Genomic DNA, 14,413 nt, shown 5'->3' on the forward strand with positions numbered 1-14,413 from the left:
AAATTTCATCAAATCTTTTTCAGTCTGAAGACAGCAACCCATTTTGGATGAATATTTGATTAAAGATTGAGTGTTTGACTGAATATTCAGTGAAACTGATCACAATGGTGGTTCCTGTAAATCCCATTCTCAGAAGTTAATCAGGATTCATGGAAAAACTCAGCAGGTCTGAGTTTGCTCTTCGCCGCCGATGCTGCCAGATCTGTTGAGTTTTTCCAGGCATTTCTGTTATTTTGGATTTCCAGCATCCGCAGTTTTTTGTTTTTATTTTTGTTTTTAATCAGGATTCCTGTCCTGCCACAGCAGGTGACTTGTTTTCTTTTCCCACCTACTCAACTGCTACTGTGGCCCTCATGATTGTGAAACTTCCTCACTTTTATTGGAGCAGAAGACATTCATCAGCTTGGAAATCCTGAATTCAAGTGCAAGGGTTCAAATGCAAGGCTGAAATGCTAAAGTGATTTGTTTCCCCCCCTCACATTGCTTATGAGGATAGGAACCTACAGTTCAACATTGTTGTGACAGACTGTACATTGTGACAATCTAGCCCACCAGGCAAGAGAAATAATGGAACAGGGAGCTGATTTACTTCCACCTGCTTCGCTGTGGGAGAATGCAACTTGGAGCATTTGCAGAAATAAATGCTATTTCATTAGTATTGCAAGAATCTTCAGAGTTTAGACCCTTGGTGTGTGCAGCTAAATAGTCTGATTTGGCAAAGGACTTTAGTGTGAAAGAGTTAAGAGAGTTGCCCTTTTTCTTTTCGCCTCATGTTTGAGGTGGTAATTCCTGTTAATCCAGAATGCACAGGAAAATAAGAGTAATGCATTTTCTGTAAAACACATGTAACGTGACATAGAAAATGAATTAAAAATGGAAGCAACTTGGTCAATAGTAAATCACTCTTTAACACTCAAGGTAAGAAAAATTAAAGTGATTATTTTTATTTCAATTTTCTTGATAATTAACAGAGAACCAAGTCCAGCTGGCCTGCATGATACAGCAATAAACAAGGGAATTTAATGCTTTAGTTATTGCAATCTTCATATCTGAGTCCTTTTTTTCTTCTATGTATTTCAATCCCACAGAAGAGGCTGCTGTACCATTTAAAGAAATGTGATTACAAAGTTTTGTTTTCATAATCAAGAATTGCATAGCAGGGGAAGCTACAGCACACTCCAGATCCATAGTTAGAGACTACCCCAACACCCTGCACAGATCAACCATAGGAGAGGGACAGGAAATCTATTAGATTACCATAAAATGAAACATAAATCAAAACAATAAATTAATCCAGCTAAACAGAACTTTAATAATAATGAGGTTAATTTTGTTTAAAAATAATATTTTGAACGCAGAGTACTCACCAAGTTGACGGAAAAGCTACTGGAGGAAAAAAAAAGAAACCCACCACAGGTGGCCTCAGACGACAGACACATGGTAATATTCACAGGACTCAAAACAGGCAATGTCTGATGGAAGGGAAAAGTCCTTCTGTCCTATTTTTGTGTGTGCGCTCACACGCACGTAAAAGAGCAAAACAAAGCAACACAGAAACGCCTGTGCATTCTGTAAGGCACAATGTTTGTGGCAACCGCAAAGTGAGGAAAACAAAAAAAATTATACAAATACTGGACCTGTACTGGACTGGCATATTACATACACCATACATTAGGGAGCTGGCGCTATGTGCACCAGTAATGAAGCTGGCATCATATGTAGAGGGTACTGGCATGGTATTACACATACGGGCACTGGCATTACTGTACATGTGTCGGCACCAGTGCCAATATTGCACATTTCAAACCTGTATTACAATCCCAGATCTCAGTCTGGTAGCCTTGTATTGGGGACGACTGGCAAAACTGTTATGACACCTGCAGTAAATGCTGCAAATCTAATCTATTTTTAAAACCCACAAAACCTGCTCATTGCCCATCTGTCAGTCAGCTTTCTGCACAGTTCGTTCACTGTTTGCTTTTTCCTTTCTTGGTGTGTGCTGGATGATTAGGAATACAAGTACCAGATTTTCAACAAGAATCAAAGACATCACCAGTACTGGACCAGACTATTCTGTGGAATGGTCACTAGAGTTATTGGTTCAAAAGATTATTATACAAGAACTGGTCATTTTCACTGACTACACTATTGAAACCGCAGCCAGAAGCAAATGCAAACACACTGGGTCCATTGAGACTGAGACAAAAAAGCATGGTGGGCCAGTTCTGTAGCATTTAAATTGCATGCACTCGTACAGTATAGAAAACCATCCTGTCACGCTTAAACTGTAGGATAAGCTTGAGTATAGTTGCAAGTGCATTTTCTACTTTATAAACCAGCGAGTCAAAATCTTATAAAATTGTCCCATGCATAATGAAACACATTTTAATGTGTTATTTTCACAGTACTTGCTAATGATGTTTCACAAATGTAAAATTCAAAAAGCATTCCATACATGTGTGAAAATATCTGCAGATCCACACACACAGTCCATACGAATAGGATAGCTGATGGTGCAGCAGAGAGCTTCTCTTCCCTTTTCTATGGGCACATTTCAAGTTTTTAAAAAACGGCAGCCAGATTCTTGCTTTGTTGCATCTTCTACACATCCAAACATTGATGCAGGAAACTGAATATCGCTTTGAGTAACTGCATTGCTGGGTGCGCTGTATTCATGAGGAAACAGCCTGATCCAATGACACCTGCATCAGCACTTGTGATAGCGGGCTTTTCCATACTCATCAAATGAACCCAGCAGAGCACCAATGCAGATTGCTCTCTTTTATTAAGGTAGGTGCATTCAAATAACATTTATATGAATGTTAACACGTTAAAATATATAAAAGAAACCTTTTCGGCTGTGCCAAATAATTGTTCCAGCAAACAAGTCATCCTGCTGTATAGTGATTAAACGAGTCAAATTCCATGAAATGAGTTTCCAGGATTTCTACCAGTATTCTGGGGATCGGTCCACTGTTCATCTATGAAAACGGTAAACTAGTGGCCCTGTAGGAAGGTCAGGCACATGACAAAACAAAGCCCATTTAAGCACTGTGTCTTATTACAGCAATCTCATCTGCAGGATCTGAATGACTCAATCAAGTAAGAATATAATATCGGGTTATACCCATACTGATTGACTCAAAAATAAACTGATTGATTAATAAAATATTTAACATCAATAGAAAATGAATTGATTAATTGGTACAGTTCTATATATGCTGTCTCTCTCTCTCTTCCCTCCCCCCTTTATATATTTGCTATAAACTTGCCAAACATTTGTATGGAAAACTGTAAACTGCTCTATAGATTGCTCAGTATCTCTCTCAAGTAAGATTTTGGATCTAAATACAAACCCCACTTCCAAACAATATGGAAAAAGAGAGGGAGAGAGAAACAAGAATGTTTACCAATGGAAGAAATTACCGTTGTTCCTATAGAGAGAGAGAGAGATTTGGACTCGCTGGTACTGTAGCACGCACATGAAGGCTGTAGAAGAAGTGTACAGGGTTCCCAGAAACAGTATGAAAGTACCACATTACAGACAAACACACAAAAAAAACACCGAATTCAAAGTGCTTTGGCCTGTAGTTACAGCTTTAAAAAAAATGCACAGTGCATTTCACATCGCTCGTACCTAGCACGTACCAGGAGACATCACCCCGACTTGGTGAATGCCAGATAGACATCTCTCATACCCAGCACGTGCCAAGAAAAAACTTTACTTGTGCCTGGTAAATGACACACTCAGACAGCATCCCTCAACATGAGCTTTGCTGTTCCAGATTAAACAAAAGATGAAACCTTTGCTGTGGATAGGATAAGCAATCAAAACAAGCGAGTCAGTCCATCATCTGAGAAAGTAGTGTCTTCCATCAAGCCCACCATTACCTAATTCACAAGCTCTGTACAATTACAAAGAAAGAATTATAACAATGATTACTATATCTCCTGTACTTGAGTAAATACATTATAATAAATCTGGTACTGACAACATGACATAGTGTATAAGGCAAGGACCAGCTAGATATTGGAATAAAAATTCAAAAAAATACACATAGCATGGGAATTTTAGTCTTACCAACTGGTCTATGTTTACCCAATAGTGTTCCATGATTCTACAACTCTACCAGAGGTCCAAGGATATTTTCAAATCAACATCCATTTACAAAGGTTAAGTTTAAGCACTAAATATAGACCGAAACAAAATCCACATTATTCCACGTGTTTCAATTTCATTTGTAGTGAAACTTGGACATGCCATTCTTGGATCTCTGGTAGCTGTAAACATCTTACAACCCCTCAACTTAAAAAAAAATCATGACATTCCAGTCAACTTTCCATTAGCTCAGCCCAATTGCAATGACAATTCCTGGAGCTGAAAGATGTGAAGGTCAAAGATTGTGCAATCTGAAACTCAGGGGTCTCAGATTAAAATGCATGCTCAAAGCAGATCTGAAGAGGTTTTGCCTCAATGTATTGAAGTGGTTAAGGATCTTGAGCTGTACACCAGGAAAAGAAAGGAAGGGAAAGTGTCAGTTTTCCAACAGGGAAGGCAGGGAATAGCCAAACCCCCACAGTCCCAGATCACCTCGCAACAGGCGGCAGAGGTGGTGCCCCTCGAACAACTGCAAGAAATAAAAAAAACACGGGTCAGCAAATAACCTGAGCAAACAGTCAAGAGAAGGGCAGGAGTTACTAGATCAAACAAGCCTTATGAGCTGCAGTATTTCATCAAAGAAGCTTATGCACTAGACATACAGTTTATCACAACCTTCCTCCTGAAAACAGACCTAATGTGGGGAATGGTTCCAACCCTCTGATACCTTATCCAATTAGCCCGTCATCTGTGAGCCAAGAACATGAGTGTGGGCGGTTTATTCGGCTGCGAGTAGACTAGCCTACTCCTGTCTTAAAAAGGCATACATAAACACCATTAAACTGGACAAATTGTGCATTTGAGAATGAATGAGACAAGTTTGGAACAGATGGGTGGTTGCGACAAACGTCAAGGGAGTACTCCTGCTCCTTGTGGCTTCACAGAAAGGCTTATTTTAATAAATTATCTGAACCCTGCTATTAATGGTGGTTGTTACTTAGACTGCAGTGGCCATTTAAGAATCCTTAGCCAGGAAGCAATGAGGTTTGATTTCTACCCCCATATACATTACCAGAAATATTCACTGGATATAATCTTCCTCCACTATTCAGTGCATGGGCAGAGGGCAACTGTAGCACCTCAACCACTGCACTGGCTGACAAGAATCAACTTAGCTCAGACGAGGATTTTACCCTGGTCAATTTGGCTCATTACCACACTGAGCACTGATAAACAGGGCCATCTAAGGAGCTAGCATATTCTAACATATTCAAAGGAAGAAATTAAGACAATCACTAAGATCAACACATTTGGAATATTTTAAGGTACAATGTACAATAGACCATCACACGTCAGACATTATGGTTTGAATCTGCCATATTCACAAACTGATTCAAATAGCACCATTACCTTCTACTTCATTACTTGCTCCAGACTTTCACGGTTTCTAAATGTACTCTATTTTTCAAATTACACAAGAGACTAGATCCAGCACTGTCATTTGCCTTGCTTTACTGTAAAATCTGGTGTGTGGGGTCACTTTTTAGAAGCTGGTCCCTTATATTACTGTCAGCATTGTGGGTAGACTTGTTTTTTTATACTTAAGACGTGAATGACACTGCAAAGTCAAGTTTATCGCCATTCCTGAGCTGCCCTGTGAAGATGGCGGTGGGCTTTCTTTTACGAGCAGTGCTGTCATGTAGCCGTCATCACTGCACCAACTCGGAGCAAAATTTTAATAGACACACATCATAATTGATGGGCCTTCATATCAGGGTTGCTGAACAGTCATCCATGGAGGACATATTGACTCCATGGCCTGTATGTTGTATACGTCGTTTTCTACAGCATCTTATGTAACAGAGATTGCTCCAGAATGTATTGATTTTGAGATTTTGATCTTTTCGCTTTGTACTGTCTGTGATGCTCAAATTTAAAAATGTTGTTTCTCTAAACATAGAAGCGTTAAAGCGGGCATGAAGTGGCTAATTCCAATATATTCTAAAATGGAAAAATATATGTATATTCATGATACAATGACTGTATAAACCTCATTCCCATCATCTCTCTTCACACTGATGCTTGCAATTTATATTAATGTATCACAAGATAAATTCTTTATAGGCACTATAATTAGCCACTGAAAAATTATGGGCCATAGTGCTAACTCATACCATGTGACAGACTAACTAGACATTTTTTTCATAGCTGCTATTCAAACGCTAGTTGCAAAGATGCGATTAGGGAGCTAGATAAACAGAAGGGATAAAAGATTAAAGAATATACAGATAGGGTTTGAGGAAATGGGGTGAGAGGAGGCTCACATAAACCCCAAAAAACATTAGCATTAACCAGTTTGATTGAATGGCCTGTTATAGTGATACAGACTCTATGCACTTCTATGTAACCCAACATATAATCAATTACATATTTGTAAGATAATTTTTCTAGCGTTGGTACCTACAGGACAGATGCCCTGAGGAAAAAAAATGAAGACTGATTCCCTCCATTTAAACCTATCCTATGTCAGTAGGGATGACATGTTTGACTAATCCTCAGGGTGGGCGCTGAGCACTCACTTAAAACTGGAATCCTTGAAAACTGGAGGGACTTACCTCTGTTCAGCTTACTTGGGTACGTTTTTTGGAAATGCCGATATTCCTCCGGTGCTGGAAAGTCTTCAATTGGATGAAATGAATATCTTGATTCAAAATCATCTAGGGAAGTGAGAATTTTTAAAATGTCATTTTAAAAAAAATAGTCAATGAAAGTTATTAGCATCCTGGTGAATGAAGATCAACTAATCAGAAAATTCTGCCACTCAGGAAATTGAGCACCACCAGGCTTTATCAATAGGTCAGCTTCAATTTGTTACAATGGGGTTCTACAAGACAACAAGATTTGAACAACATTCTACATCCTCTAGGTTTGACTACAAGACATGATTTAAAAGTAATTTCCCTTGGAATTGCCAGCTTCTGCGAAGTACAAAATTGGACAGAAGCAGGGCATGAGCATGTCTGGAGGTCCTTGGCTATCAATGACCCTCAGTAACATACTTCCATAATAGAAAATAATCAGACATTATGGAAGAATGATTTTTGGAGTCTAATTTTCAGACCTGCCTAATCAAAAAATGAACAGGTGGCAAGCCTCTTATGCTAAAAAGTCTCCAGTGAAACGCAACCTGACCATTTCACTCAGCTCCCATGTACATGAGCCCACCGCAGTAATACCAGCTTGAAAGATGAAAATCTCAATAAGCAGAGGCTCATGTCTGAATTTCCATATGGCAAATTGTTGGCACAATATTCTGGTGCCTATAGGCTCTTGTCTCTCTTGCCCATATGGGAAGTTATCGATGCCAGCAGCCCATGCCAATCGTAGAGAGGATGGGAGCAACATGCAGTCATGTTCCAGTAAGAAGGGAGGTCAGCATCTCGGAGGGCAATTCACTCTGGAATCTCCCAATGGTTGGCTGCAGTGGCACCCAGGTGAGGCATCTTTCTTTCCTCTTAATCAGAAAAATGCCACACGGTAAAGGACATCCAGAGAGGGTGAAATAATTAAAGCTTAAAAAAAATTAAATTCACTGATGTAATTTTTTCTTTCATTCCATTATTCACTAATATTTTATCACTTTTCTGTATTTTATTTCTGGAGAAAAAAAAACAGCTAAAGCTTCCTGTCCTGATCATTAATCCAGTGGTGTTAAGAAATTGCGTGAATGGCCATTTGGTGAAGACTTACTTTGTGAGGCCTACCACAATGGATTAACTACTTGGCGCTCACTGTCTAGGATCACACATGGAGAACAGATACATGAGCAAGAAAGCTGAAGGCTCCCATTGATCTAAACCTTAGGGAAGAGTCAGCATGTTCAGGAAAGGGGGGAGTAAAGAGGAGTAAATTGGCAAAAAAATCCCCGAAATACATGTAACACTTCTAATAAGGCAATGTCTGCTTCAACATGTTAATTATTATGTAAAACTGATAGAGTTACAAGCTTCTGACCCTGTTTGCATCTGCCTAAAATGTTGGAAACTGCACATTTTTTAAAGAAGATACACCCCATGTGCATTAAACACCGATGGGAGGAGCGATATAACCAGGGATAAATATTACAAGTAATGTCAATGGGAGGCAGGAATTCCTGCTATAAAAACATTTCAGGATATCTTCATATATAAAAGGAAAGAAGTTCATTTTGAGCCAATTTTCATAAATTGGATGGGAAATAGAGAAAAGTTATAAACAGTTTGAATTTATCTTCTGAAAGCATCTAGCCAACAATTTGCAGTCATAGACAAACCCATTGTTGAGTTTAACACACCCTTTCGTGCAATTTCTTAAAGCCACTGGACTAATGATCAGTTCAGGAGAATTAGGGGGGAGTGGGCCATTCAGGCCCCCGAGCCTGCTCGTCATTTGATAAGACCATGGCTGATCTGATTGTGGCCTCAACTCCACTTTCCTGTCCATTCCCCATAACACTTGACTCCCTTGTCAATCAGCTGACTAAAGTGTTAGCTGATTTTTCTTTCTCTAGAGATAAACAATGAAACAAACGGATTTAAGACAGCAGCAATTTGGCATTTTTTTACCCCCCCTTTTACCTATAAATGACTTGGAAGATGATCCAACGGGGTCTCTATGTCCATTTCTTATAGGCGGAGGTGGAGGAGGGGGTGCAGGAGTTCGCATTGGAGGTGGTGGTGGGGGCTTCCCTCGGCTTGGAGGATCTGAAGAGGGTGTCCTGTACGGTGGTGGTGGGGGAGGGACCTCTCGAGCTCCATTCCGCATTGCTGGGGGAGGTGGTGGGGGAGCTGCACAGGAAAAAGTTAAACGCTTAACAAATTATGTCAAGTGGCACATGAGAAGATACATTTACTATTAAACATAACCAGCTTGTCATAGTCACTTAAAACTGCGCAAAAACTAGGAGCTAATCCTGCAAGATTTGATAGTTATCGTTGTAGACAAAAGGGAGAGATTGATTTTTAAAAATTAACAGTGAGATCCACCAAACTGCACTCTTAAAACTCATGCAGGTCAAATGATCACTTAGTACTGTTATCCTATTTATGCTCTACTTCCTTCCTAGGTAGTTTCCAATGCATCAGCCAACATTTGCAGACATAAGCAATTTTCAAAAAGAGAAGCAAATATCTATTATGCCTCAGACTCCAATTATACTGCATTCCACAACTAATGTCACTTTCTGCAGTTGCACTTTCTGAAGAATGTAACCATTTTAGGAAAGTGACAGAACCTGTGATAACTCAGAATTATTACAGTTGGATGTTGGGAGAAACGAAAAGGGCTGTGACAGGTGTAAGAATATAGGAACAGGAATGGAATTAGCCTGCCTATTCATTCAGGCTCTCTAATAAAAAAATCTTGGGGCCCAAACAAACAAAGGGCATTTGTGAAAATTTATTCTTTTATGGAATGTGGGTGCTGTTACCCATCCCTAACTGCCATTGAAACGAGAGGCTTGCTAGGCCATTTCACAGCGTACACAAGAGTCATCACGTTGGGGAAGCGGTGACACAGTGGTATTGTCACTGGACTAGTATTCCAGAGAACCAGTGCAACGCTCTGGGGACCCAGGTTCAAATCCCACCATGGCAGATTAAAAATCTGATGGGTGACCACGGAACTATTGTCATAAAAACCCATCTGGTTCACTAACGTCCTTTGCGGAAGGAAATCTGCTATCCTTACCTGGTCTGGAACCAACTTGAACCAATTAGTTAAGGCCACAATCAGATCAGCCGTGGAATTACAAAATGACGGAGCAGGCTCAGGAGCCTAGCCAGCGACACCCACATTCCATGAGCGGGTCTGGAGTCACATGAAAGCTAGTTGCAGGCTTTTTATTTTTAACTGAATTTAAATTTCACCGTGGTAGGATTTGAACCCTTGAGGGATCTGGATTAGTAGTCTAGTGATGTTGCCAGCATGCTACCATCTCCCTTCCTTCTCCCCTCCGTCTAAAGACCATTCTCAAGTAAGACACAATTGCAAAGTTTTTTAATGAGCTTGTGTTCCACACCATCAACAGAAAGCCCTCTTGTCCAAATTATCAGTTTTTGTATAATTAAAGTAGGATGCATTTTGGAATCAACTACCAGGGAAGGCCATCAAAATTGACGGTGCAAATTAAAGTAAAAATCAAAAGAGATGGTTAGCATAAGTGGCCTTTGGCTCCCAAATATTCTTGAGTAGTTTTTGGTTTTGCATACAAAGCCCTAATGTTCAAGTCCCTCTGTTTAGAGTTAAGTTATTTCAGATCAAGCCAAGTCTAATGTTGGCTGTTGAAGGGTCTCCGTGTTCTAATAAATACAAAGGAAAGAAGTGTAAATACGAAGGGCACTGTAGGAAGGTTTAACACAAATGAAGACTGATTCCTGAAGTTTCTGGGATAAAACACCCAATACCCAGGGGCTGTATGATCTATGTTGTATTTGTGATGACTGCCTATACACTGCACTCAAAATAAATTTGACTAAAGGTACCCGAAGCGTTTATAAGTCTGACCTGAATTTGTCCATCGGGCATTCAATGATTCGAGGATCAGAATGCTTCGCAATCAACTTATATTTTGTGAACTGTAAATTATCAAAACCATTTCATTTTGCTTGCATGGCATAACCAGCTCTCATTCCCCCTGCACACCCAACACACTTGAAGAATCAACAAGGAAATAGTCAAGTCATACAGGTGATAAAGGTCCAAGGTTCAGTCTTTCGTCAGAGTTGAATTTGGTGATCTTGGTCAGAACAGCAGTAAGAGAAAATTGGTCAGAGTTCCTGTTGATTCCTGGAAGCAGGTGAGTATGGATAGAACTGAAAACAGGAAGAGGCCGGACTATCATCTTCCCCCACTTACCCTCCCCTAAACAGGTTGGAAAACCTGCTAAAACTGACTACCCCAAATAGACAATGTCTGCAACAGAGGATGGAAAGAAAGAAAATTGGCAAGAGGGGAAAAAAATCTTTAGAAATAGATCTTGTCCTTGCTAAACAACAAACTGCATTAAAATGTCCCACGGACTTCACAGATGCCACATAACTAAACCATCAACCAACCATGGTTCCATCGATTCTGAAGCGCTTTCAATGCTATCAATTTCTGCTATACTCCTGTGGTTGAAGAATAAAGATTTGATGACAGGCTATCATCTTCTCCCACTTCCTCTCCCCCAAACAAACTGACTCATTCTGATCCTTGGGTCAGTGAATGTCCGACGGACAAATTCTGGTCAGATATGTAAATATTTCAGGTGTCCTTTGGGAAATTTATTTGAGTGCAGTGCACAGGCGGACATCGCAAATACAACATAGACCACACAGTACCTGGGTTGGGAGCTTCTAGATTCTGTAACATTAATTGTTCTGAACATATTAATATATTAAACTTACAATATATGTATTTTAAACTTATAAGGTGTTAATAACTACAAAAAGAAACTTAACTATAATTACAATATAGGGCACATCTCAGAGGTGGAGGCAGCAGGAAACCACAGTTCACACAGAAGCCTTTTGAAGAAGTGGAGCAGTGTCTGAAGTAGAGGGAACATGAGATCTAGGGAGTGGACCTTCCTGTTATTTTTCTAAAGCTATGGTGAGATTTGTGCCCAAATACTAAATTGGTTGGCATCATGTGAGATTCTCTAACTGAAAGATCTTTTTTAAAAACTACAAATAAAATTAGGGCTACAGCAGGGTCAATTCCGTGGCTCACACTGTTGGTGTGGAATCACAGAACATCGTGGGCTTTTATTATAACTCATGTAGAGGTAGAGGAATTGAAAATATGAAAACTAAACACAGATGTCCATTAGTTTGTCTGTGTCCATGATTTAGCAGGGTTTCTGTTAATCAAGAAGACTCGAGCTCTGGGAATTGCAATGTAGATATCTGGCCGCTCAACAGGTTAGCGGTGCCAGGGATTTATCCAGATCTATGCACAACTGGAAAAGTCCTTCTACTTTGTCTTTCAACAGATTAGGCACATGACAATTGTCTTTTATTCTCTGTAAGAATAACTCTTGTGAGAATGTAATTCAAGAATGGAAGACACAATTTTTAGTTATTTAATTTTTAGTAACTTACAGAAATTGTAATCTTAACAGAAAGCTATTTCTAAATTTCAAAACATCTTAGTCCAATTTTTTGAACCATGATATTTTTCCAAACAGCATTCTTCAATTAATAGCTTACTGAATATGCTTCACATTTTGAACATATGTTTTCATTAATTTTTTGTTGTAATGCTCGTTCATCTACTACGGAAATTAGAGCGAGTGAGTGGTAATGGAGAATGTGGACCCATTAAAGGCAGAAGCAGATGTGACTATAATGGATTATCATGAAATGACAGATTGCTTAAATGACTATATTATATCCGTTTTCACAGAGAACTTGCGCCCCCTGGTATTAAAAGAAATAGGTGAGGAAATTGCATGTTTGAGAACTGTCCCTTTGGATTGGAAGACTGCAAATGTTATTCCTCTATTTAATAAGGGAGGAAGAAACCAGGAAACTATAGACCTCTCAGTTTAATGTTAGTTGCGAGGAAGTGACTGGAATTTATCAGGGACAGTGATAGAACACTTAGAAACATATGAGCTGATCAGAAAGTCAGCACAAATTTGTGAAGGATGAGTCAAGTCTGCCAGATCGGTTGAATTTTTTGAGGAGATCATTAACATGGTGGATAAGGCAAATGGTCAACGAATGTGGTTTATATAGACTTCCAGAAGGTATTGATAAGGTTCTAGATAAGGTTCTACATAAGAGATTACCACCAAAAGTAAAATTGGAAGAATTAGAGATAACATTGTGGGATGGATTGGGAGATAAGTGATAGAGAATAGGGATTAATTCAATGTGCCCTGATATATTGTTTTCCTTTATTCTTTCATGGCATGTGGGTATTGCTAGCTAAGCCAGCATTTGTTGCCCATTCCCAATGGCTACAACTGAGTGGCTTGCTAGGCCATTGCAGAGGGAAGATAAGAGTCAACCATATTGCTGTGGGTCTGGAGTCACACAGAGGCCTGACCAGGTAAGGATGGCAGATTTCCTTCCCTAAAGGACATTCGTGAAAAGATTGGTTTTTACAACAATCTATGATGGTTTCATGGGACTAGTTTTATGTTCCAGATTTATTAACTGAATTCAAATGGAACCCGTGTCCCCAAGCCATTATTCCAGACATTGCCACCACACCGCCATCTCCCCAAGGTGTGGCTAGTGATGTTCCTCAGGGATTTGGAGTGTGGTCAGATTTTCACCATATGCATCAATGAACTGGACGAAGGAAAAAGAGATTTGTTATTATGCATCCATGTTTGTAGATGACAATAAGTTAGGAAGTATATAAATTGGATGGAAGCATGAAGAGTGGACATAGGGCAGATTTAGTAAATGGGCAAAACTGTAACAGAAGTAGCACTGGATTTAAGAAAGACCATTGGAATATTTTCTTAATGCTGAAAAACTAAGATTGAGAAGAGAGATTTAGGTTTCTAGGTCCTCCCTAAAAACTAATGCGCAGGTACAAAAAGTACTCTAAAAGGCAATGGCAAGATAAACACACAAGACAAATTCCATTTTAGAAATATTGGGACCTAAACTCCAAGCTCCCCAGCGTCGGATTTGGGGGGTGCCCCAAAGATGCGCTGGGGAATCCCTCCGGGAAGTTCCCAGGTAAGGGTTTGCACAGCAATTACCCAGAAGCGCACACTTCGTCTGGACAATTGCGCCGCGCTGGGAACCATCCGAAAATGGGGTTTAAATCGCAAACTTTGGATGGTTCTGCCAGGATTACACCAATAGTTACTCAAAAAAGTTAGAAAAATGAAAACCTCTTCTAACTTCTGCATAACAAGTGTAAAGGCCCAGACCAATCCCCCAACGGGATTTCCCCCCCTCAGCCCCAACCCCCCCAAGGAACTAGACCACCCCTGACTAACCGCCCTCTTCCCACTGTATTCCCCACCCACTTTCCCCCACCACACCGCCACCCAACACTCCACGCACCCCCGTCTACTGGCCTGGCTCCTACCCCCTGACCCCCATCCACCCCAACATGTCCAACCCATGCACTCCAAAATTGCAAACCCCACCCCCCACCCCACACCAAAACGTCTGACACTCCAGCACCCCACCCGAATGTTCGGCCCACTCCACTCCCTCCTGATGACTGAACAACTCCTCCCCCCCGCCACAAGCCCTCCAAATGTCCGACCCCCCAGGCCCTCCAGGTGCCCGAACTCCACCCCCCTCCCCTCCAGGTGCC

General features: G+C 40.3%; 1 protein-coding gene across 4 annotated transcripts in view; it reads right to left on the bottom strand.

The window, feature by feature from the left end:
• Positions 1-918: 918 nt before the first annotated feature.
• Positions 919-14,413, bottom strand: part of wipf2b (WAS/WASL interacting protein family, member 2b) — a 60,502-nt gene continuing 47,007 nt past the window's right edge. For all 4 annotated transcript variants that reach the window (XM_041173282.1, XM_041173281.1, XM_041173283.1 and 1 more), the window contains 3 exons: positions 8,716-8,925; positions 6,715-6,816; positions 919-4,628 (listed from right to left, as the gene is read on the bottom strand). In XM_041173282.1, the coding sequence (XP_041029216.1) occupies positions 4,588-4,628; positions 6,715-6,816; positions 8,716-8,925 (353 nt within the window). In that variant the 3' untranslated portion in view covers positions 919-4,587. The remainder of the gene's footprint in view (positions 4,629-6,714; positions 6,817-8,715; positions 8,926-14,413) is intronic.

Source organism: Carcharodon carcharias, chromosome 23 (assembly GCF_017639515.1).
Source record: "Carcharodon carcharias isolate sCarCar2 chromosome 23, sCarCar2.pri, whole genome shotgun sequence".
In the NCBI taxonomy this organism is placed as follows: Eukaryota; Metazoa; Chordata; class Chondrichthyes; order Lamniformes; family Lamnidae; genus Carcharodon; species Carcharodon carcharias.